Consider the following 24,415-nt stretch of genomic DNA (forward strand, 5'->3'; position numbering starts at 1 on the left):
CCCAGAGAGGCAACGTCACCCCGAACCCCAGTGTATCTCCCCCGCAGCCAGCTGCACCTTCCTGTCCGCTCTGCTCCATAGCGGCAGATGCAGCAGGCACCGCCTGGGCATTAGATCCACACTCTGAAGTCGACCATTTGGCAGCACGAATGCAATGTTGCATTGTCACAGCTCAGCCCTTTCCCTACTTCCCACACCCAATCCCCCTTCCTGCGGTCCAAAACAAACCTCTGAGCAGTGTGGTAAGATGAGAATCGTTAGATATGTTACCCCCTCGATGCGGATTCTCAAATACTCAAGTGAAGGGGAAGATTAACATATGTTATTTGGAGAAAGTTCAGGAGGAGGCACTAGCTCATGTAAACACATTTTAGTCCCTGGATCGTACGGTAGTGCAGTGGTTAAATCACTGGACTACTAATTTACAGCTTTGGCCCACCAATGCAGAAAATGTGAGTTCAAAGAATTAACTCAGTTCACGAAAATTTGGAAATAAAAAAGTTGTAAACAAATTATTTTCCTATCCAGTGCAATCAAATAATCAAGCTTGGTAAATGACCCAATTAAAATAATTTGAATCATTACTACATGTATTCATGAGATTTCTAGACTTTTGCCAGTGTATATTATATCTAAATGTAGTCCAATGCTTCAACTAAGCTCATTCTTCTTTTCAGTTATCCATATACTGGGTCACATTTAAAGCAACACATTTTACTGTTGTGGTCATTTTCTTGCATGGTGTATTTACTTCAAATTGCCTCCATTTCTGCCACCATCAGTTACTGTTTTGAAATGATCAGAACTTCACTGTAGCATATCGGTCCAATTGCTCTCCAATCTCACAATCCAAGATTGGAATGACAAAATCTGTAATTGCACTATTATACATTTGCACAGTAGTGCAGTTTGTATATACCTATGTCTAATGTTGAGATCCCTTCATGAAGTGGTTGTAGATGGTAATTAGATTAGGGGTGGCCGTCCCAGGTCAGCTGATCATTTAATGGTTCAGAAGCCCAGGAAACCAAGTTGGCAAGAAAATGATGCCCGTTGAGCAAAGCTCCAAGGCTAAGCAGATCCTCAGCCTGCATCCCCATGAGACACACACATCACAATGGAGAATTTCAGGATAAATCACTTCTTTTAAATGCAAGAGAATCTACACTTCTGCTGAGAGAATTGGGGGTACTTTTAAAGACAACTAATTGCCACCATGACATATGAAATTGCTGACTGCAATCATTCTCAAATGCAACAAATCTGCTGCAACTCCAATGTTTGATGGAGGCTAATATGCGATAAATAGAATGTGTAATATTGGTGCTATTACAACATCTATGGAGTGATCCATGTGTATTGACAACCCTATCTCATGGTAGCATGGGATCAAGTCATTGAGCCTCTGCCAGATGTACGTTCTCAAACCTCCAAGTCTTCATTTACTGAATGTCTTCACGATGTGAACAACAATCTACCTCATTGTATGTCTCCTTAGGATCTCAGCAACCACAGCATAGTATTATTTGGCATTGCTTCCACCATCTGTTTGGGATTTAGCGTCAATTGCTTGTGCCATTTAGCACTTGTGAGAAAGCACAAGAGCTGTCTCTAAACAATAGTATAACTGCCTTTAATGATGGATCATAAATCTAGAAGTTATTGTTCATGATTTCAACATATTTACATGACATTTTTCTATGAATAGTTTGTAATTGTCATCATTAAAGAGGATGTTGCCGATGTAGCAGTAAAGGAGAAGGTTTTAGCGATACAAGGATGTGCTTAAAAGATTGTTAATCTTCTAAATTGAAAGTCATCCAGTTCAGATGGGTGCATCTGCAGTTGCTGAGGAAAGCAAGGGTAGAAATTGTAGAGGCTCCGGCCAGAATTTTCCAATCCTCCTTGAATGTGGGGGTGGTGCTCGAGAACCGAAGGGGATTGTAAATGTTACAACGTCTAAAGAAAGAGGGCATGGATAAATCCAGCAACTACAAGGTTAGTCAGTCTAAAGGTGGTGGACACATTTAGAGTTACTAAACCAGGGCAAAATTAATTGGTATTTTGTAAAGTATGCATTAATAAATGAAAGTGAGCACGGATTTGTTAAAGACAAATTGTTGTTTGACTAACTTGGCAGAGTTCTTTGATGAAATAATAGACAGGTTGATGGCAGTGTTCGATGGCAGTGTTCGATAGAAGTACCACATATTGGACCCATTAGCAAAATTTAAGTTCACGGCATTACAGAGAAAGAGCAAGATGGTAGCATTAATTAGATGGCTCTATTAAAGAGCAGGTGCAGGCCCAATAGGTCAAATGGTCTTTTTCTATGCTAAATAACTGTGGGAGGAATCTTGCATCCTCCCCTGTGGTGAGTCAGCATTTAATCAGGCAGGAGGCACCTTCCTGCTATGGGCTTAATGGGCGGTGAGCAGGAATTTTGTCAGTTGTGTAGCAATCCCCAAAAAAGAGGCCACAATTCAAGCTTCGTGAGAACTATTTCCAATTCCAATTCTCTTCCCACACCTAATGCACTAAGGCAGACATTTGTCTGTTTCCAGGTAATTCCTGGAACAGGTTGTTAATCTATCGCCAGGGGCTTTTACTTGGGGGATGCCACTCCACATCAACCAGGAGCCTTCCCTCTCTTACCACCAGCCATTGGCGTGTTTGGAAGGATTTGCAAGTTGACACACTCAACATGTTGACCATGTTATGAACACACCTTCCTTAACCATCATCAATTCCTAGGGTGCAATTCAAACCTGGGGCTTCTGGCTCAGAGGCAGGGATGCTACCCACTGTGCCTCAAGACCAGTGAGCACTATTGAAGATTTAAATAATTTTGACAATGTAATGGAGGCACATTGTGAGTAAGGTGTACATAAACAGGTGGAGGGATTTATATTCATTTCCTTAGTTTACATTTTATTTCCATCACATTATTGCACATTCAAGAAATGTAATCAAGACAGCCCATTCACTATTCAGTTGCTTGTGTTTAAAGTTAATTGCAATACAGCTATTTTTTAATGAAATACATTTATTTTTAACAATCTTCAGCACAAACATTAACCAAGTAATTTGCAATGCAGCCTTCAAGAAGAGGTGAGAGAATCACACCATCAGTCCAATAACAGCAAACATGTTTTATTTTGTTTTCTTTTTAAAACCATGGTTGCTTTTACGATATCAGAAAATGCAAGTTCCAAATCCAGAAAATAAAACGGAAAAGCTGAAGCAAAGTGTATATATCAACAAAAAAATATACAATCAATTTAAACTACATCCATGTTAACATAAGTTTCAAGCTGCACAATAAACCTCCATTCACCTGATCGATACTCAAAGGGCACAACGGTTATGTAATCTGATGCACAAAGGTATACGGAAAGGCAGCAACTTGTAGGAAAAATGGGAAAGAATGGATAACAGATTACATCGGTCTGATATCGATGTTATTGGATCATTTCACTCATTAACTCAATACATTTTGGGCCTATTTCAGAGATTGGTTGCGTTGTCTCTGCTCCTGATCTGATGATCGTGATTAAGTGTTACAGAAGTCCCTCTTCATCATAATTTCAAGAGCACTGATGCTTTTTGTGATATTCAAAAAGCATTGTTATGGATTTACTGAGCTGTGAAGAAACTCGGTCCCCATCTATTACAAAATCAATGAGATCTCCAACCACAAGTTCACCGCTTTTAGTAATCTTGATTAGACATCACTATGCTTTTTAAAGCTGTGCAGTTAACCTTGAACAGATAATTTTCCATTTTATAATTAATGAAAAATATAGGTATTAAATGGTTATTCTCAGAGACCATATTATTGCTCGAGAATCAGATGGTAATAGGAGCAGAGCAATGTCACAAGCAATGGATTATTCTAATGTGTGGATTTTGAGGCACACAGGACTCACATTTTCAGCATTCATTGTCAAATGTGTGCTATACATTGTTAATGTAAAATAAAATTAGGCATTTAATTTTAATAGTATCCTGTTTTGAGGCCAAGAATATTAAATGCTATTTACCTTAATGCCATCTTAAATCAAGATATTAGCATTTACGAATCAAAGCAGCAACTGCACACTCCAAATGTTACCTCCTTATTAATCTTCTGTTCACCATATCTTTGTCACAATTGTTTGGAGCTTAGATAATGTGTCGGTCTATTCCACTGGGCATTTACTGTAGAAGCCACTGGTATTCTGGAAGTGCATTCTTCTTGATAGGGTAATGCAGCGTTTGCATTTTATGCACACTATAGCATCAGAAGTCACGTTTTAAGCAATGAAGTGTGTCTGAGGAGTGATGAGGTCAATTTTGTGATCTGTAGGATTGGCAGAAGCTTCGTATGTACAAAGTGTCACTTCATGTCTGTGGCCCTGTCACAAAAAGGAAATTAAATATTTTGTATGCTTGATTTTCTGTTACTCAATTCTAGCAGACGATTACTTTCTTAATTTTGTGTTTAAAAATATAGGGTGAGATTCAGCGGACTCAAATTAAAAGTTCGCTGAATGGCACGATTAGCAGAGTGTTTTTTGGCGGCTGCACCGCCGAGAGACATCCTGCTATCCAACAGCACTTTGCCGGAGTTTTTTGGCCCAGTGAGTTTCTCCCCACCGAGGCTGCACTCGAGAGATTTTCTGCTGGCGAGCAAGAACGGCTCCTTGCCTCCTCGATCAGGGAGCTATTATGGGGATGCCCCCAGGAACAACCCCCCTCCCCCGGGCATGACCCCAGTCAATGCCAACATAGCACATGGGCACCTTAACACTGCCAGGGTGACTTGGGTGGCACTGTCAGGTGGCACCCTGCCCCATCCCCAATCACCCAGGGATCTCCAATGACATGGGAGACCCCCCCGCCCCCACCTCCAGGTGCCTTTCTGACTGATCCACACTTGTGTGGACAAGTACTAAATGGCACCCTGGCGAGATCTCCCAGGCATCGGGTGAATCCGGCGTCCAGATATTTAAATGAGCCATAAGGCTCATTTGAATATTCAGATCTGGATTGTGGCCAGACCAGTCGGGTGACTCGGGTGATTGACCCGGTGCAAAGCCTGATTCGGGGATCGTGCACGCCCGGATCCGCACTGGGCGCAACAGGGTCACTGAATCGCACCCATGATTTCTTTCTGTCCATCAACGGACTGTCAGTGACAATGGAAGGCAAGCTTTTCAAAAAAGGTGTGGCTTTCAATGATTCTGAGGTAAAGCACTTAAGATTTGGCCGAGTAATATGCTTTTAGAAAAGGTTAATACATCAATGTAATATTTTCATTTTGCACCCATATCTTGTTCCGTAAAATAAATGATGCTATCAATTTAGTGCAAAACTATGGGACTGTTTTGTTCTCTAGACCCAATAGGAACTGAGTTAAAACAATGTCAGGAGAAAACTTTCACCTCCATCTATCTGGTTTAAATTTAAAGCTTAAGCATCAAAAGATGAGTTAAGCCACTATTTTACCCAATTTCTACCTCCAAAAAAACCTGATTTTAATTCTTTAAAATGTTGGAGGTAGTATGGTGCTGACTGCAATGCTGTTTTTAATTAAAAAGAGAAAGAATAAAATTATCCTAACCATGCTGCTCCAGAACTGCTGCTCAAATCCTACCTAATGCCAAGTCCTGTATAGAATACAGAAGAGGCCCTTTGGCTCATCAAGCCTCCACCGACAAACAAAACCCTTTGAATCCATTCTGATCCTTCAATGCCTCAAATTTAAAATTCTCATTCGTATGTTTAAATTCGGTCATGGCCCCAACCCTCTCCACCTCTGTAACTTCCTCTCGGTGTACAATGCCCGCAGAAGCCAGTTCTTTGACAGCCCAGATGTTTATGCTCATATTCTGAAATTCTCTCCAGCTCTCTCCTCTTTTGCCTCTCTTTAAAATCCACTTTTTTTTTTTAACAATCAAACATTTGGCCTTTCCTCATAAAATCTCCTTCTTTGGCCTGGCATCCATTTGTTATTTTATGCCCATGAGGTAAATGAGGTGTCCCGGGATGTTATTTAAATGGAAGTTGTTGCTGTTGAACAGCAAGAAATGGAAATGAACACTTGTCCTTTCCTTTTTACAACCGTCTCATGGATCATGGATGGTTTGCCCCCTGCTGGTCAGCTCTGTATTAAAAATCACCTCCTGTGGCTCAGAAGCCCCCTCTGACATGGCGATCTCTGCTGTATTTGCTGCAGGTGAAGAGAGCAGACTAAGAAAGTGCAGGATTTACTGGCCTTTTGTTTCCTCTTAAGGGCTGGTTTAGCACAGTGGGCTAAGACAACTGGTTTGTAATGCAGAACAAGACCAGCAGCACAGGTTCAATTCCATAACCATCCTCCCCGAACAGGAGCCGGAATGTGGCGACTAGGGGCTTTTCACAGTAACTTCCTTGAAGCCTACTTGTGACAATAAGTGATTATTATGGTCTGGGCTCTCTTCTTCGTCAGCTGAAAAGTAATAAAATCAGTCTGCAAGAGGCAGCTTCTGGTGGAAGCATGTAGGTGAAGGTCACACGTTAGATGGCTCCTGCTAGAGTCTCTGGTTTTTGGACTTTTATGCCCGGTTCCAGGGGTAGTTTGCGAATGAGTTGGTGTGGAAGTTATAAGGAAGGTGTGAGATGTCGAAGACCCAGAAGAAGGACACTGGAAAGAAAGGGGCGAATGCAAGTCTACCGTTGAGTGAGTTGGTGAGTTGTGCAGGAAGAAAGATGGCGGGGGCTGGGTCGCCAGGTGGGGCTGCTCTCCTCACAGTGGAAACTCTGACCGAAGTGATTTCGGGGGAGTTATGAGAGTCTGTTCGACAAGCATATGGAGGTGCTGTGGAGGGAGATGATGGCTGCAATGAAAGAGCGGGAGGCGATTGCCCCGGTAAAGGCGGCAGTGATGAAGACGTTGGGCGAGGTTTGAGAGCAAGGAGAGAAGTTTAAGGGGGTGAAGGAGGCACTGTCGCGGCACAGCGACCAATTCACCTCGATGGGTAAGGAGCTGCAGAGGGTGGCGGAGGCCAATAAAGGGCTCAGAGCTAAGGTGCAGGACCTGGAGAACAGTTCAAGAAGGCAAAATCTGCGGATCGTGGGCTTACTTGAGGGGGTGTAGGGCCCCGAGGCCGACAGAGTATTTTGCAAAGATGCTGGTGGTGTTGATAGGGGAGGGGAAAGAACCCTTCCGCTAAGAGTTAGACAAGGCACACTGGTCGCTCAGGCCAAAGTCTAAAGCAAATGAACCTCTGAGGGAGGTCATAATCTGCTTTCACAAGTTCCAGGTGAAGGAGGAGGTCTTGAGTTGGGCGAAGCAGAGACAAGAGATGAAGTGGGAAGGCGTTGGTATTCGAATATACCAAGATTTGACGGTGGAGCTGGCAAGAAACGGGTGGCCTTTGGACGGAGTTCGGAGTGGTCTACTCTGCAGAGTTGAGAGTGACGCACAACTAGAGGGATTTCTAGTTCGAGATGGCGGAGGCGTTCGTGAAGGCTGAAGGACTGGGACTGAAATAAGAGTTGGGACTTGGACATGGTTGGAGGGATTGGGGATTGTATTTTTTCTTCTGGACGGTTTTTTCTTTGCCACAATTCTGATGTGTTTTTTTTGTCTTTGAATGGGGGTTATAGTTTACAATTGTATTGGGTTTTGGGTTTATATCTTTTTTCTGTGGGCACGGTTTTGTATTGTTCTTTAATATGGGGGATTGTTGGGGTAGGTGGGGCAGGTGTCACTGCACTAGCAAGTGAAGGTTGGCTAGTGAATGGGAGTATGGTGGGGGGAGGGGCCGCAGTCATTGAAGCCTGGTTGAACACGTTTCGATGGGCTTGGGTGGTGGGAGGGGATCGATACTGGGAGGTGTTTGCAAGAGAAAGGAAATTATGGGAGGGCATGGGGTTCGACGGCAACAAAAAAGGATGGTGTGGGCCGGGCCAGGCCAGACCAGAGGGGCAGGGCCCGAGGTTGAGATGATGGCGGATAGGAGGGCTGGGGGGAGAGAAGAGAGACCCCGGTCAGAATTGTGATGTGGAACGCGAGGGTGTAAGGGAAACCGGTGAAGAGATCGAGAATTTCTGCACTTGAAGAGTTTAAAGGCTGATGTGGTGATGCTGCAAGAGACCCATCTGAGGGTGAAGAATCAGGTGAGGCTTAAGATGGGTTGGATGAGTCAGATATTTCATTCTGAGTTTGATCGTAGGGCTTGGGGGTAGCAATATTGGTGGGCAAGGAAGGTGAGGTTTCAGATGGTGGTGGCTGATCAGGCGGGTATCTACGTGGTAGTGATGGGTGCATTAGAGAGGAGGTTGGTGCCGCTGGCGAGCATAGATAGCCCCAACTGGGACGATGCAGGGTTTGTGAAGGGGACGTTGGGTGCCATCCTGGATTTGGATACCCATGAGCTGATAGTAGGGGGCGGTACTGGAATGTAGTGTTGGAACCAAAGGTGGACTGGACCCAGTCCAGGGTAAGGGGGGGGGGGGCGAGACAATGGTATTGGCTGGGCTCATGAGGGAAATGGGAGAAGAAAAGGACGGTTTTGCATCCACGGGATCGAGAGTATTTGTTTTTCTCCCCGGTGCACAAGAAGTATTGAGGATTGATGTTTTTGTGGTGGAAAAGGCGCATTTGGCTGGGGTTAAGAGGTCGGAGTACTCAGCAATCGTGTTTTCAGATCACGCTCCGCATTGGATGGGTGTGTTTTTGGAGAAGATGGCAGCTCAAGAGGCCAGGGTGGAGAATGGATGTGGCGTAATTAGCGGACCAGAGCTTCTGTGACAAGATTGGGAAGGTGATTGAGGAGTGTGTGGGGTTTAATTGCACAGGGGAGGTCTCGCGGTCGGTGGTCTGGGAGGCTGTGAAGGCGGTGGTGAGGGGAAAGGTGATCTCGTTTAAGGCTAAGGTGGAAAGGGAGAAGAGGAGAAAATGTCAAAGACTGATTTTTAAAAAAAGAGAAATTATGGAGGTGGACGGGGAACCGAACGCGGGTCTCCTGGCAAAGAGGAAGGAGTTGCAGATGAGGTTTGACCTATTGTCTATGGGAAGGCAGTTGAGAAGGGCGAGGGGGGCTGTCCATGAGTATGGGGAGGAGGCAGGACGTATGTTGGCCGGTCAGATCTGGAGGTAGGTCGCGGCGAGGGAAATAGTTTGGATGGGGTACAAGGAGGGGGTGTTGGTGGTAGCTCCGGATCAGATTAATAAAATGTTCGAGGAATTTTATAGGGACCTGTATAGGTAGCAGGAGCAGGAGGTGAAGGTGGCAATTGAGAGGATGCAGACAGGGAAGGCAGCAGGTCCCGATGGGTTCCCGGTCGAATTTTATAAAAACAATTGAAGGTCAAGTTGGCGCGGTTGATGGTGGGAATTTTGAGGACGCGATGTGTCTTGCCGCAAACAATGGGGCAGGCTTCATCTCGCTGTTGTTAAAGAAGGGCAAGGATCGGGTTGAGTGCGGGTCGCAAATGCCCATATCTCCGCTGAATGTAGATGCCAAGATACTGGCAACTGTGTTGGAGTTGAAGTTTGGAAGGGTGTCTCTCAAAAGGTGCTTGGGAGGACCAGACGGGGATCGCAAAGGGAAGACAGTTGTTCTCGAATATGGAGGAGGTTGCTCAATGTGGTGCTTTCTCCGGCAGAGGGGGAGGAGACGAAGGTGGTGGTGGCGTTAGATGCGGAGAAGGTGTTTGATCGGGTGGAGTGGAGTTATTTGATGGCAGCATTGGAGATATTTGGGATTGGGCTGAAGGTTGTGGTGTGGGTGCAGCTGCTGTACAAGGAGCCTATGGCGAACATGCACACAAACAGCATGAATTCAGGGTATTTTTGCATTACATGGGGTATGAGGCATGGATGCCCCATGTCCACCCTTCTGTTTGCATTGGCTATAGAGCCCTTGGCCATTGTGCTGAGGAACTCGGGGTTGTGAAAGAGGATAATGGGAGGGGGGGGGGGGGTTGTAACACAGGGTGTCCCTATATGTAGATGAGCTGTTGCTGTATATTTCAGAGCCGAGCATGTCCGTGCGGAGTATAATGAGGTTGCTCGAGAGTTTTGGGATGTTTCCGGGGTACAAACTGAATTTAGGGATAAGTGAGTATTTTGTGGCCTCCCCGTCGTGAGTAGGAGCGGGGTTGGGGGGGCTGCCATTTCGCCTGGTAGCGTCTCATTTTAGGTATTTGGGAGTGCAAGTGGCCCAAGGGATTTGGAAGTTTAATTTCACTAGTTTGGTGGGGAGAGTGAAGGCAGATTTACTGAGGTGGGACAGTCTCCCTCTGTTGTTGGCGGGCTGGGTGAAGGTAGTTGAAATGAATGTTTTGCCACGATTTCTGCTTTGTTCCAACACCTGTTGGGTCTTTTTGCCCCAGTCTTTTTTCTGAGGGGCGGATAGGTTGATCTCCACGTTTGTTTGCAGGGGGAGGGGGGGGGGGGGGGGGGGGCAGGATTAGGAGGGTGATACTGCGATGGAGCTGGCAGATGTGGGGGGGGAAAGAGAAAGGGAGTTAGGCCTCCCAAACTAGTTGTATTATTGTTGGGTGGCAAATGTAGAAGGTGCCGGGATGGAGCAAGGAGGGGGGTGGGGGTGGGGGGGGGGGACTCTGTGGGCAAACATGGAGGCGGGCTCTTGTAGGGGGTCGGGGTTGCAGACGCTGGCACGTCACCGCTCCCGATGGCCCCAGGGAAGTATTCAGCGAGTCCTGTGGTGGAGGCCACGTTGAAGATTTGGAGGCAGTTTAGACAGCATTTTAAGCTGGGGGTCGGGCCAAAGGGGATGCCAATTAGGGGGAATCATGGGTGGATGCGAGGTTTCGGGGATGGGAAGAGACGGGGATCAAGGAAATGAAGGATCTGTTCCGGGGGGGCGGGGGTCGTCTCGGCGATTTATGGGAGGATTCTGGAGGAGAATGGGGTGTCTGTGGAGGGAGTTAAGGCAGAGTGGGAGGAAGAATTGGGGTGGCACTTGAGGAGTGATTGTGGTGTGAGCTGCTGAGGAGGGTGAATGCCTCGACTTCATACGCGAGGTTGGAGCTAATACAGCTGAAGGTAGCGTGCAGAGCACACCATACAAAGTCCAGGGGGGTGAGCCAGCTTGTTCAACGGGGTGGAGGATGTCTGTGAGCGATGTGGGTGGGGCCCTGCGAATCGTGTACATATGTTTTGGTCCTGCCCGAAGTTGGAAAGGTTTTGGAAGGTGATGTTTAGTACAATCTCGGGGGTCTTTACATGTAGATCTCCCTTGAGATCCATATTCGGCTGTTGGACCGGTCGGAGCTGCAGGCGGGTGCGGATGTTTTAGCCTTTGCTTCGCTGATTGTTCACAGGTGGGTCTTCTCCATCCTGTGCCTCGGCGTGGCGGGGCGGCAAGCTGATGTTTTTGACCCCGGAGAAGGTGAAGCTTGCGCTGAGGGGGTGAATCAGGGGTTATACAATTGTAGGGGTTTGTTCATCGTGCACTTTCGGGAGTTGGTTACCGTTGACTGTTTTTGGGGCGGGGGCGGGGGGGACGACTGTTTTTTTTTTGGCTGGAGTGGTTGTTTATTGTACAACTGTGGAAAATTTGCCGAATAACTAAATGCACCAAACAATGTCCTACAAGGCCATAAGCTCTCAGGTCAGATGCCTACTTTGCCTGCAATTTATCTGGAGTGATGTTCTTTTTTGTTGTTTTTAAAAATAATATAAATTTAGAGCACCCAATTATTTTTTTTCCAATTAAGGGGCAAATTAGCGTGGCCAATCCACCTACCCTGCACATCTTTGGGTTGTGGGAGTGAAACTCATGCAGACATGGGGACAATGTGCAAACTCCACATGGACAATGAGCCAGGGCCGGGATCGAACTTGGGTCCTCGGCGCTGTGAGGCAGCAGTGCTAACCGCTGCACCACCGTACCGCCCTCAGTCTGAAGTGATGTTCTAGTTAGTCTTAGTACCTCTGGCGAAGGAGTAGAACAAACCAGGTTTTTAAAAATAAGTTCATTGTTGATTATTATTCAGTGTTGGATATGAAGAAATGGACCTAAGGCGACACCAGGATCTGGCTCAACTTTGATGCTGTCTAAACTTATTAAAAGATGACCATGTCATGAGGGTATTAGAAGGATACGGAAGCCATTTTTCTTTGTTTTTTAAACAGGCAACAGTTTTGGGTAGAGGATCATGATCGGCGCAGGCTTGGAGGGCCGAAGGGCCTGTTCCTGTGCTATAATTTTTCTTTGTTCTTTGAATCCAAATATAAATCACATCAGGAGAGGAAGGGAAATTTTCACTGCCAATCATATTTCCAAGAGATGAGGAAGAAGCAAGATTATTCCCTCACGTACATGGAAAATATCATAGTGTATTATATTTGATCATAAGCCTTACATAATTAATCCTGGAGTGCAATGTATACAACAGGCCCCACTGAAATTACACATAATTTCACTGAAGATATTGTGTGCTTTTCCAAGGCTGTCAATCTCAAAGCGAAATCAATATTTGCTATGCCAGTGAATTGTTTAGCTATTTTTAACATTCCGCCAGACTTACCTCTGACCACTCCCCTCGCAATCCTACATAATAAATTTTTGTAGTCTCTGCACCAAAATTCTTGGTGATGTGAATGGAAAGATGGTGAACACTGGAGAAACGAGCTATTCTAAAAAAGAAAGGGGGGGAAAAACAGGTGGAAATATTAAAAAGTATTTAACCTGCTGTAGTTACTAATTAGGGTACAAGTAATGCAAGGTACTATTTTCTGCGGGTAACAGTGCTCAATTATAAAATGGGCTCTATAATGAGTGGTAAAACTTTAGAATACTGATATGATATCAGTTGATAGCTCTTTCAAATGTAAAATAACTAGGCATAATTTAACCATTTGGCTAATTTGATTACATTATTAAATACACTTGGTGAGTGTCTGTACAGAGCATGATAGCAAAATTGTTTGGCTGGCCTGCAAGAAAGAATATAAAAGATAGGAATGTTTTAGACACTCAGCGTTCTGAAAGTGATGCATCTTTGACCACCTTCGATGGCAGCCAACTATCTGCAAATGTAGCTTTGTGATTCAGGTGAACACCATCCACTTTGTTGATGCATTGCCTTTGGACACATGCACACACGTGCGCAGCCAAATTTTAGTGAATAATCTTCTCCTGTGGACCATTAGTTATTAACTTTGAATAACAAGCATTTATTTTCAGTTCCACATTGATATCAATTCATGATATTTTGAGAATTGGGGGTGGGGTGAAGTGAGAATTGATCTTCAACATTAATGCAAAACATGTTTGTGAACTGGTAGCCATCTTGTCCGCTCCCAATTAGAAAAAGGGGCTTGGTGTAAGATGGGCTGCTAATTTGCTGAGAGCGTTTCAAATTAGCAGTGAAGACCAATTTCACCCCCTTTATTTTATTTTTAAAAATACAACAAAAATGGACATACTTTGTGGTATATTCCAGCTCCCCCGTGAGATCTCGGCCAAGTGGAAACACCTGATCAGGTTCTCTACCTGTGTCATCAAATGACATATGTGGGATGTTCTTATACCTGATTCGGGGGGTAAAAGGAATTGATTAGCATATTATATATTATTTGCAAATATTCTACAAGTGTATAAGCATTTTTTAAAAAAAGCAACATTAAGATTACTTTATTTTTCTTCCTTCTGTCATAATGATGTGACTTGTGCATGAATGACATTAATCTGTAATTTCACTGGCTGACCAAACATATACTGAACTGTTTAAAAAGGAAAAAAGACTTTTTAAGACAAGTAAAGACACTGACTAAAGATGACTGCCATAAGTCATCTGGTGTTGCAAGTTGACCAGCTTTTGGAAAGTTCCCCCGTGAATTACAATTCAAACATGCCCCTATACCTTAATTGAATTTTACACCTAAGGACATCAACAACTACTTTGAAAGGATTTAGTGAAAAATGTACCGGATCTTATATTTACATTTCTGGAAGACAGCCTCGCCAATGGAGTCAAAAAGTCTGCTAGCACACTGTTTATATGGAGATAATGTCTTCCTATCTCATCAAGGTGGATAATGAAACAGTCAGGAGGTTAATGCCAGGAACATTACAGAAGGTGCCATGAGACTGAAGTAACCATTTTGAAATCTCTTTACTATAGCAAGGAAGTTGTAAATAGTGGTCAGGAGTCCTGAAAAACTGCCAATGAACCAGTAAGGATCTCCCTTCTCTCCTCTCCAAAGACAAGACCCTATCCCTTACAAGGAGGGTGCAAGTGTTGGACACACTAGATAAGTGGAGCTTGTTCAAGGATCAGCTACTGCGTGTTCTTGATAAGTATGTACCGGTCAGGCAGGGAGGAAGGTGCCGAGCGAGGGAACCGTGGTTTACCAAGGAAGTGAAATCTCTTGTTAAGAGGAAGAAGGAGGCCTATGTGAAGATGAGGTGTGAAGTTTCAGTTGGGGCGATGGATAGTTACAAGGTAACGAGGAAGGATATAAAGAGAGAGCTAAGACGAGCAAGGAGGGGACATGAGAAGTATTTGGCAGGAAGGATCAAGGAAAACCCAAAAGCTTTCTATAGGTATGTCAGGAATAAGCGAATGACTAGGGAAAGAGTAGGACCAGTCAAGGTCAGGGATGGGAAGTTGTGTGTAGAGTCTGAAGAGATAGGCGAGATACTAAATGAATATTTTTCATCAGTATTCACTCAGGAAAAAGATAATGTTGTGGAGGAGAATGCTGAGCTCCAGGTAAATAGATTAGATGGCATTGAGGTACGTAGGGAAGAGGTGTTGGCAATTCTGGACAGGCTGAAAATAGATAAGTCCCCGGGACCTGATGGGATTTATCCTAGGATTCTCTGGGAGGCCAGGGAAGAGATTGCTGGACCATTGGCTTTGATTTTTATGTCATCATTGGCTACAGGAATAGTGCCAGAGGACTGGAGGATAGCAAATGTGGTCCCTTTGTTCAAAAAGGGGAGCAGAGACAACCCCGGCAACTATAGACCGGTGAGCCTCACGTCTGTAGTGGGTAAAGTCTTGGAGGGGATTATAAGAGACAAGATTTATAATCATCTAGATAGGAATAATATGATCAGGGATAGTCAGCATGGCTTTGTGAAGGGTAGGTCATGCCTCACAAACCTTATCGAGTTCTTTGAGAAGGTAACTGAACAGGTAGACGAGGGTAGAGCAGTTGATGTGGTGTATATGGATTTCAGCAAAGCGTTTGATAAGGTCCCCCACGGTAGGCTATTGCAGAAAATACGGAGGCTGGGGATTGAGGGTGATTTAGAGATGTGGATCAGAAATTGGCTAGCTGAAAGAAGACAGAGGGTGGTGGTTGATGGGAAATGTTCAGAATGGAGTTCAGTCACAAGTGGAGTACCACAAGGATCTGTTCTGGGGCCGTTGCTGTTTGTCATTTTAATCAATGACCGAGAGGAAGGCGCAGAAGGGTGGGTGAGTAAATTTGCAGACGATACTAAAGTCGGTGGTGTTGTCGATAGTGTGAAAGGAAGTAGCAGGTTACAGAGGGATATAGATAAGCTGCAGAGCTGGGCTGAGAGGTGGCAAATGGAGTTTAATGTAGAGAAGTGTGAGGTGATTCACTTTGGAAGGAATAACAGGAATGTGGAATATTTGGCTAATGGAAAAGTTCTTGAAAGTGTGGATGAGCAGAGGGATCTAGGTGTCCATGTACATAGATCCCTGAAAGTTGCCACCCAGGTTGATAGGGTGGTGAAGAAGGCCTATGGAGTGTTGGCCTTTATTGGTAGAGGAATTGAGTTCCGGAGTCAGGAGGTCATGTTGCAGCTGTACAGAACTCTGGTACGGCCGCATTTGGAGTATTGCGTACAGTTCTGGTCACCGCATTATAGGAAGGACGTGGAGGCTTTGGAGCGGGTGCAGAGGAGATTTACCAGGATGTTGCCTGGTATGGAGGGAAAATCTTATGAGGAAAGGCTGATGGACTTGAGGTTGTTTTCGTTGGAGAGAAGGTTAAGAGGAGTCTTAATAGAGGCATACAAAATGATTAGGGGGTTGGATAGGGTGGACAGTGAGAGCCTTCTCCCGCGGATGGAAATGGCTGGCACGAGGGGACATAACTTTAAACTGAGGGGTAATAGATATAGGACAGAGGTCAGAGGTAGGTTCTTTACGCAAAGAGTAGTGAGGCCGTGGAATGCCCTACCTGCTACAGTAGTGAACTCGCCAACATTGAGGGCATTTAAAAGTTTATTGGATAAACATATGGATGATAATGGTATAGTGTAGGTTAGATGGCTTTTGTTTCGGTGCAACATCGTGGGCCGAAGGGCCTGTACTGCGCTGTATTGTTCTATGTTCTATAATTTAAAAATCTAGTGCAGATATAGTGAATTTTCCATCAAAAGGAACCTCGGCTACAAAGCTAATTGACTTTTGGAAAAGACGGTTACGGATTAAAAAGTAATTGTCTTCAGCAACTGTAATTGCAGGGACTTCAACTCAACTCTTGAAATCTAAAAGGAACTTGGAAAAAAATTCTGCCACAGCCAAAGTGCCCAGCCAATGACTCAAACAATGAACTCTCAAGTTTCTTACCTTTTAGCATCAAACCTTAATTTGGCTAAGAAAGTAACTACCTACAGTATAACTTGTAAATTTTGCATGCGTGTGTGCGAGAGAATGTGGGTCCCAAAAATGTGAGAAGCGCAGATTTACCTTTTTAAATATTTTGCTATCTCCAACTCGGTGGGCTTTTAACTCGAGAAAAACAAACCCCTTTTTGTTTTAAACCTCAAAGTCAGTCAGATTTGTTACTTTGCAATCAGTAGGCAAATGGTTAAACAAGACAAAGTAAAATTCTTTCATCCTTCCAAATACTTCAAGAAAACCCTGTTCCAGTCAGACTTGGGGTGGTATCAGAGGGGAGTCATATTTTAACCATCCTCATGTGGGTGATTGTAACACCTCTTCCATATTCTCAAAAAGCCACAAGCCACCTTTCTTCATCATACGCCTATAACTTAACACATTGATTAAATTACAATCAATAAATGTGCTACAATGAGTTGGCAAAATGTTTGTTGCAAGGCACGAGAACACAATTATTTGTAGCTCTATTATATTCGTCACTGAATACAACACAGATAGACAAAATGTTCTCAACTGTGGCTGACAGTTTCAAATTTTTGGAACATTAGAACTTAAAAAAATAAGGGTAGACCGCATAGCATGTCGTACCTACTCTGCCACTCAATACAACCCTGGCTGATCAACGGCTTCAACTCCACTTTCTTGTCACTCCCATATCCTTGGATTCCCTGAGAGGCCAATTATTTGTCTATCTCAGCATAAATTTATTCAACAATAGAGTATTCACAACCCTCACGGTAGACAATTCCAAAGAGGTTACTGACTATATTTTCCATCCGAACTAACATTTAAGAAAATCAAGCTAGTCTTGCCACAATGCATGTACAATTTATCTCATTCCACTGTATCACTTGCTGCCCTGAACAGACCTCCTCTTTCTACTTCCACCGCCGCAAACACTACAACCAGACAGCCTGTCCTGCCAGACACTCCAACATGATAGCTCATCCCACATTTCTGCTCATAACCAAGAACTACTTTTATATTGAAGAACAAAATAGGGAATTTTATCCTAGACTGAAGAAAGTGCATTCGAGAACTGGTTTCAAGTTAAAGTACTCACTGAGCTGAGGAAGGTTACATGAAGATATATGTTGCACGTATGCTAGAATTGCAAAATTTACTGTATACATTGTGTGCACTTTTAGGAAATTTTTCTGGCTCTGTATTGTAAAAGCCTGTTATTGAATTGTCTGGGTCTATACAGATTTAATAAATAACCTTTATTTGCCTCCCTCCTTTCTTATTTCACTGCTCAGATCCCTGCCCCCTGACCGTACCTGCTCTCCTCCTCCCCATTTGCCACCTCTCCCATCCTGATTCTTTTAAAATAGTGAACATAATGCAAATATTTTAAAGAACTCATAGCCAATTTCCAAGTCATGGTTGTGAACACAGTTTACAGTATGTTACCCAGTGGCACTTCATGAACTCCTTGTAATACTCTCTCATTCAAGGATCCTCTTCATAACACCAATAGCCCCAAACCACCCTTCTGCCACTGTGACACCCAAGGATCCCCTCCTCACATATCATTGTCATCAGCACAGGATGGTCACAATTCGTGTAGATGGCTCACCATCACCTTCTCACAGCAACTAATGATGGTAAATAATTGGGGCCCTTCCAGGGTTGCCAACAACCCAAGAATGTTTCTTTGGGATCAAGCAAGTATTTTTATATGGAACCTCCTACAGGAAACTAAGGTGCACAGAGTCATGGGGCAGCTAACACTGCTGCCTCACAGCGCCAGGGATCCAGATTTAATTCCAGCCTTTGTGGAGTTTACACGTTCTCCTCGTGTCTATGTGAGTTTCCTCCGGGTGCTCCGGTTTCCTCCCACAGTCCAAAGGTGTGCAGGTTAGGTGGATTGGCTATGCTAAATTTCCCATTAGTGTCCAGGGATGTGCAGGTTAGGTTATGGGGTTACAAGGATAGGAGGGAGTGGGCCTAGGTAGAGTGCTCATTTGAAGTGTCGGTGCAGACTTGATGGGCCGAGTGATCTCCTTCTGCAATGTAGATATTCTATGAGTTTATGGCAAAATAAATGATCCGTGGAAGGGCTTGCCTTGATGGGTTGAATGGTTTCTTGTGTACCTAAAACCTCAAGTCATTCGTTAAGTATGAAGCATTTTTGTGGAGACATAGAATATTGAATACGCTTCTGTGATTCAGTGGTGTACCAGTCATGTAAATTATTCAGATCTGCCATCTTCAATCCGCACAACAGCCCAAGTTAGTGCTTTGAAAATATAGTGTTCATTAGCAATCACAGTACACAAACAAATTCAATCCCATTGGTTTACTGGGATTGCATTTCTGTAAAGGCGGAGGTAATTTTAGTTAGGCTAACCATCATTTTTAGAACTTTCAACAATTTAATAAAGTAGCCAAAAATGTAGTTTTATAGTAGAAAGAAATGTACTAATGATTAGCAGTCCAAAGACATGTATACATACGTGTCTCAACTAGAACCATATTAACAAAACCACAAGGTGAATCTTTTCCACAGTTAAATGTAGTTCCATTTTTAATGAACTGATGTTTTAGTGATGATGTTAAGTAGCTTAAAATAATAAAATATTTTTGCACTTACAGTCTCATTTCTGATGGATGGGTGTCATCATCTCCCCCCATTATTATTATTCCTTTCAGCTTCACATTGCCTGTGAAACTGAAACAAGATGGAGAATAATTATCATCACAGAAAAGTTCAGCAGATCTAGGACCTTATTCTGGTATATATAGTATGCAGCAGGTCTCCTCCATAACTCACTTTAAGCAAACAGGAATGTTTCTAAAAAACTGAATCTGAACCAAATCTCAGATCCATCACTTGGCGTGCAAGTTCAGCCTCACACTCCGATATGTACCCTTTGATCTCCTGACTGGTGCCCTATCCTTTACTCCATTCGGCCCTCTGGAACTCACTCCATAAATCACACCCTTGCTGTTTTCAGAGCCCACTCCAAACCTTTCCCACCTTGGTAAGTCCCATATTCTAATTTTATCTATTTTTCTTTAGTTCAATGCATTGTAAATACCAATGTGGAGAAATGCAAGTTATATGTATTGTGTGCAACACAAGCTGGCAATAAGACTCGGGCTCCAATTTAGCTTCTGCATTCTGTACAGCTTCATGAACTGGTCAGACTTTTCTTGTGGCCCACTGGGCTGGATTTAATGCAGTGAAAATCAAGGCAGCTTGCCCCACTTAATCACAGGAGAACCTCCCCCCACTTTAAGGCAGGAGGAGCATTTGTACAACTACGGATTAAGGGTTTATTTTCAGCTATAGTCCTATGAAGTTTAATAGTGACACCAAGTGGTAGACAACTTATATTTCAGTGAACAACAGTTATATAATTCTAATCAAATTTTTTTTTAAAACAAGGAGGCATGGAATCCAAAAGCCAAAAGATAATAATGGACCTTTTAAAATCTTATCAAGGCCTCAGTTAAGGAGAATGGTGTGCCATATTGAGCTCCATATTTACAGGAAAAATAATGAAATCTTAGAAAGTGAATAATTAAGATTCATGAGGCTGGTGCTCTGATATGAAGAAATACAAACATAAAGAAAAGCTTGAAAAATTGAGCCTTTTTACACTAGAACATTGCAGATTGTGGGATGAACTGACAGAAATGTTTATGAAGCAATGAGGTTTCAAGACCATGAGATCATAGTTAAAACATTAAACATCGATTATAGAGGACAGGAAAAAATGTCTCTTCGCAGAGAGTTACAAGACAGTGAAATCACTTGCTAAACTGAATAATCCATGCCAACACTCCAGGTTAGGTTGGATTGGAAGAAGAAAAATGAGTTAAAGAATTATTGAAACATTATGAGTAAATAAGTTTAGAACTACTTATGAGGTAGAAGATCAAGGCTGACACAGCCTAATGGCCTCAGTCCATATTGTCACTTCTATGTGCCAGTACTTCTATGTACTTGCAGGGGAGCAAGAAAAGACCAGAACAAAAATTGTACCAGTAGCACTATCACAAATATCCTAGATTATTTCACAGCAGCATTAGCAAAGCTTTCACCCAGATTGCCTATAGTTGTGCAGTTTGAGAAATCAGAGATTCATTTGTATCTTCAAATTTCTGACATAAATCCAGCAAGATTAATATTTTTCTATTCGACTTATAGAAAGTTTAGCACCTATTCATTATTATCCTGTGGATCTCTTATATTTGATAGCATAAAAATGCCTGTCAAAATACTTAAACTATATACATATGTTTCATTGAGGTGGTGAAATGACATTGAGGGTTTTAAAAAAAATAGTGCTTACGGAATATTAAAGAGCAGCTCCTCATCGTCGTCACTTTCTACAAACTGCAATAGAAAAGTTACAAAACACATCAGACATTGGTACGGTTTATTTTCATTCAGTTACATTGAGCCATTCGTTCAAAATTTTCTGGATCCAATATTCCCTCATGGCTAATTGACCATTTCCTGTATTGCTTCAAACACAATGTGTATGGTACTAAATTTTGTACTTTATTAAGTTTTGCATCTTTAATGGTCCATTTAATTTTTATCCTACTTACACCAAAAGAGTCATCTACACATGAAATTAAATGAGCAGGTATCTTTGTCTAGCAGACCTGCAGAATTAGATTAAAGCAAGACACTATAATCAAATGCAGTTTGTCATTGACTTTACATAATTGCACTCAACAAATTTAAGATAGCATTGTTCACCAAGAATTATTTTGCAGCAACTGAAAATCATATTCTAGTGTCTCTGTGTAACTGCCGAGACTCTAAGATGAAAGTACAGTCCTCAATGAGGTCTCCAAAATTTCTGGGACGTTTGTTTCCCAGATGTAAATCTTGGTTGTTGTTTTTTTCATGTTCTTGTCTGAAGATACAACTGCTTAGCATTCATCAGCACTGCTAGTACTACGAATAACATTATTGTCTAGTCTGCCACTGCAGCAGAATTGATAATCCACAGTATGTATCTCGTGCAGTCTGCAGTGAACTAATTGTTGGAGATCTATAAAAACTATCTTTCAGGATTTACTTCTCTACTGCTGTAACTTAATTATATGAAATTACGACAAAGAATTAACAAAATAGACCACTTAGCTGCAACCAAGGCATCACATTGGGACATGACACCGGCGTACTGACCCAAATAACCCTGTAAATGCTTTTTAAACTTAAAATCTGGGGACTGGTGCCAAAGCTGAGTGTGCTGTCCTGCAGACAAGCCAAGCAATGACCTGGCATATCGGTATGATTCTTAAACGTATGACTATTAGCCAATTCTCTCCAGTTGTAGAGCTGCAGACATGACACCCCAACGACAGAACAAATGTGTGGACACAATGGCATTCATTCAGCCAATGATTCTTTTTGGCAAATATCTTAAATTATCGAGTTAAGGTCTGCTCTGGTGGTCCAATGGTGTGATAGCGATCAGATGGCACCCCCATGGTCTCTTCTCGGTAACGATTCTTCTGCAAAATACATCGGAGGTTCCGTTTTGTTTTATCCTGAATAACAGGATTCGCTGCGAATCTCTGAACTTGATTCCAGGCCCAATGATTCCATTGCAGTCAGCAATTTGCACAACATGTGTCCCTGTAACTCTATTTGAGGCCCGTCTCCCCCGCCGTGTATGCCTGAATGAGGGAGGACAAGTGTCCCCTGACACCGCACCTTAGTCCGGTCCTGTCTCTCCTCCCACGGCTTGAAGACCAGTTTGCCGGAGCCCTCACTCGCCTCGTTCAGACACTCCAGCCTCTCCAGGTCGATCTTCCGAAACAGGCCGTACTCCAGGCCTCTCTCGGCGGGCTCCTGGTGCCCCTCGCACTGACACTGCCCGTGCCCGTGGCTGTGCCCAGACATCTTGACTCCAGCCTGTTGCTACCGCCGCAAAATGTATTTGCGCAACTGTCGTGCGGCGAGTGGCCCCGCCCCGAAACGGGATTGCAAAGCGCCAGCCTGCAGGACCCATTGAAATAATAACAGACAACATTCTTCTCCCGTTATACGGCCTGTCTAAAAATGTATTTCATAACAAAAAAGAAAAGTAACAGAACAAGACATAAACATATCAATCGAGCGAAATAGATTTGACTGGTCTACTTGGGTTTCAGCAATGCTTTTGATAAGGTCCCACACGGGAGACTGAAAGCGAAGGTAGGAGCCCATGGGATCCAAGGACATTCGGCAAATTGGACCCAAAATTGGCTGTGTGGCAGGAAGCAGAGGGTGATGGTCGAGGGGGTGTTTTTTCTGACTGGAAGCCTGTGTCCAGTGGGGTCCCGCAGGAGTCAATGTCGGGGCCCTTGCTGTTTGTGGTTTATAAAAATGATATAGACATGAATGTAGGAGAGTTGTTCAGTACGTTTGTGCAGGTTACAAACATTGATGGGGTGGTAAATAGTGAGGAAGATAGCCTTCAGTTACAGGGGGATAAAGATTGGCTGATGAGTGACAAATGGAATTTGTAAGGTGATGCAGTTGGGCAGGACAAACAAGGCAAGGGAATACATGATAAACGGCAGGACCCTGGGAAGTACTGAGGATCAGAGGAAACTGGGTGTGCATCTACGCCGGTCCCTTAAGGTAGCAGAGTCGATGGATACTGTGGTTCAGAAGGTATATGGTATACTTGCCTTTATTAGCCAAGGCTTAGAGTTTAAGAGCAGGGAGGTTGTGCTGTAAATGTATAAAATGTTGGTTAGGCCACAGCTGCACAGTTTGCAGTCCTAGAATCCACATTATCGGAGGGATGTGACAGCACTTGATAGGGTGCAGAGGAGATTTACCAGGATGTTGCCTGGGCTGGAGAGTTTTAGCTATGAAGAGAGATTGGATAGACTGGGTTGTTTTCCTTGGAGCATAGCAGACTGAGGGGGGGGGGACATGATTGAGATGTTTAAAATTATGAGGGGCATGAGTCCCGGTGATGACATGTAGGAGGAGGTCACACGTTGAGTAGCTCCTGCCAAAGGCTTGGGTTTTTGGCCTTTTTGGGGGAGAATTTGCAGGGAAGCCTGTCCCAATTGAAAGTTGGTTACGAGAGGATGTCGAAGAGCTGAAGAAGGAATACTTTGAAGAAAGTTGCAAGCGTTAGTCCGCCGGCAGGGTTGAGTTCAGTGGAGTGCTGTGGGAGGAAAGATGGCAGAAGTTTGCTCTCCAAGTGGAGCTGCTTGATCAACAGTGGATGTGTTGGCGGAGGTAATGGTGGTTAAGTTTGAGAAGCAGTTCAGTAAACATTTTGAGTGGCATGGGAGGGGAATGCTGGAGGTTTAAACAGCCGGTGGAGGGCTCGTGGGTCCCTAATAAAGGAAGCAGTTGGAAGGATGTCGGAGATGGTGAAGAGCATGGTGAGTTGTTGAAGGGGGTGGAGGCGGTACTGTTGAGGCACAATGACCAGCTTGCGCCTCAGGAGGCCTGAGCTGTTGAAGGTGGAGGACAGTAATAAGGGCCTGAGAGCAAAGGTCGAGGACCTGGAAAACAAGACCTGGCAGCTTAATGTGCGGATATTGGGGCTGCCTAAGCGTGTGGAGGGCCCGAGGCTGATGGAGTATTTTTCGACAATGTTTGGGAAACTGAGGTGTATGAAGCCTTCCCCGTCAAGCTGGAAGGGGCACATCGGTCACTCAAAGCCAAGGGCCAACGAGCCACCTAGATAGTTTTCTTTCACAGACACCAGCTGAAGGAGAAGGTGTTGCGATGGGCTAAGCAGAACTCTGAGGTGAGGTGGGAAAGCAGTGGTATTCAGATATACCAGATGTCATGGTGGAGCTGGCAAGAAGGCAGCTCTGT

General features: G+C 43.9%; 1 protein-coding gene across 2 annotated transcripts; it reads right to left on the reverse strand.

Moving 5' to 3' along the window:
* Positions 1–3,137: 3,137 nt before the first annotated feature.
* On the reverse strand, positions 3,138–22,518 carry pithd1 (PITH (C-terminal proteasome-interacting domain of thioredoxin-like) domain containing 1). Of its 2 annotated transcripts, none has more exons than XM_072501182.1 (6): positions 22,361–22,518; positions 20,916–20,959; positions 19,208–19,285; positions 13,430–13,534; positions 12,529–12,637; positions 3,138–4,397 (listed from the first exon to the last, which is right to left on the reverse strand). In XM_072501182.1, the coding sequence occupies exons 1-6, from the start codon at positions 22,484–22,486 to the stop codon at positions 4,296–4,298; spliced, it is 564 nt and encodes a 187-aa protein (XP_072357283.1). In that variant the 5' UTR covers positions 22,487–22,518; the 3' UTR covers positions 3,138–4,295. The 2 variants fall into 2 exon arrangements, with proteins under 2 accessions (XP_072357283.1, XP_072357281.1); XM_072501180.1 differs by having other exon boundaries at positions 22,298–22,518.
* Between the last annotated feature and the right edge of the window lie 1,897 nt (positions 22,519–24,415).

Source organism: Scyliorhinus torazame, chromosome 1 (genome assembly GCF_047496885.1).
Source record: "Scyliorhinus torazame isolate Kashiwa2021f chromosome 1, sScyTor2.1, whole genome shotgun sequence".
NCBI classification, from domain to species: Eukaryota; Metazoa; Chordata; class Chondrichthyes; order Carcharhiniformes; family Scyliorhinidae; genus Scyliorhinus; species Scyliorhinus torazame.

Excerpts from the sequence above, each read along its gene's own strand:
- pithd1 (XM_072501180.1), bottom strand. The coding sequence starts at position 22,486 with ATGTCTGGGCACAGCCACGGGCACGGGCAGTGTCAGTGCGAGGGGCAC. Across the intron at positions 13,535-19,207 it reads CATCCATCAGAAATGAGACT|GTATAAGAACATCCCACATA; the intron begins GTAAGTGCAAAA and ends CCCCCGAATCAG. Across the intron at positions 12,638-13,429 it reads GAGCTGGAATATACCACAAA|AATAGCTCGTTTCTCCAGTG; the intron begins GTATGTCCATTT and ends TTTCTTTTTTAG.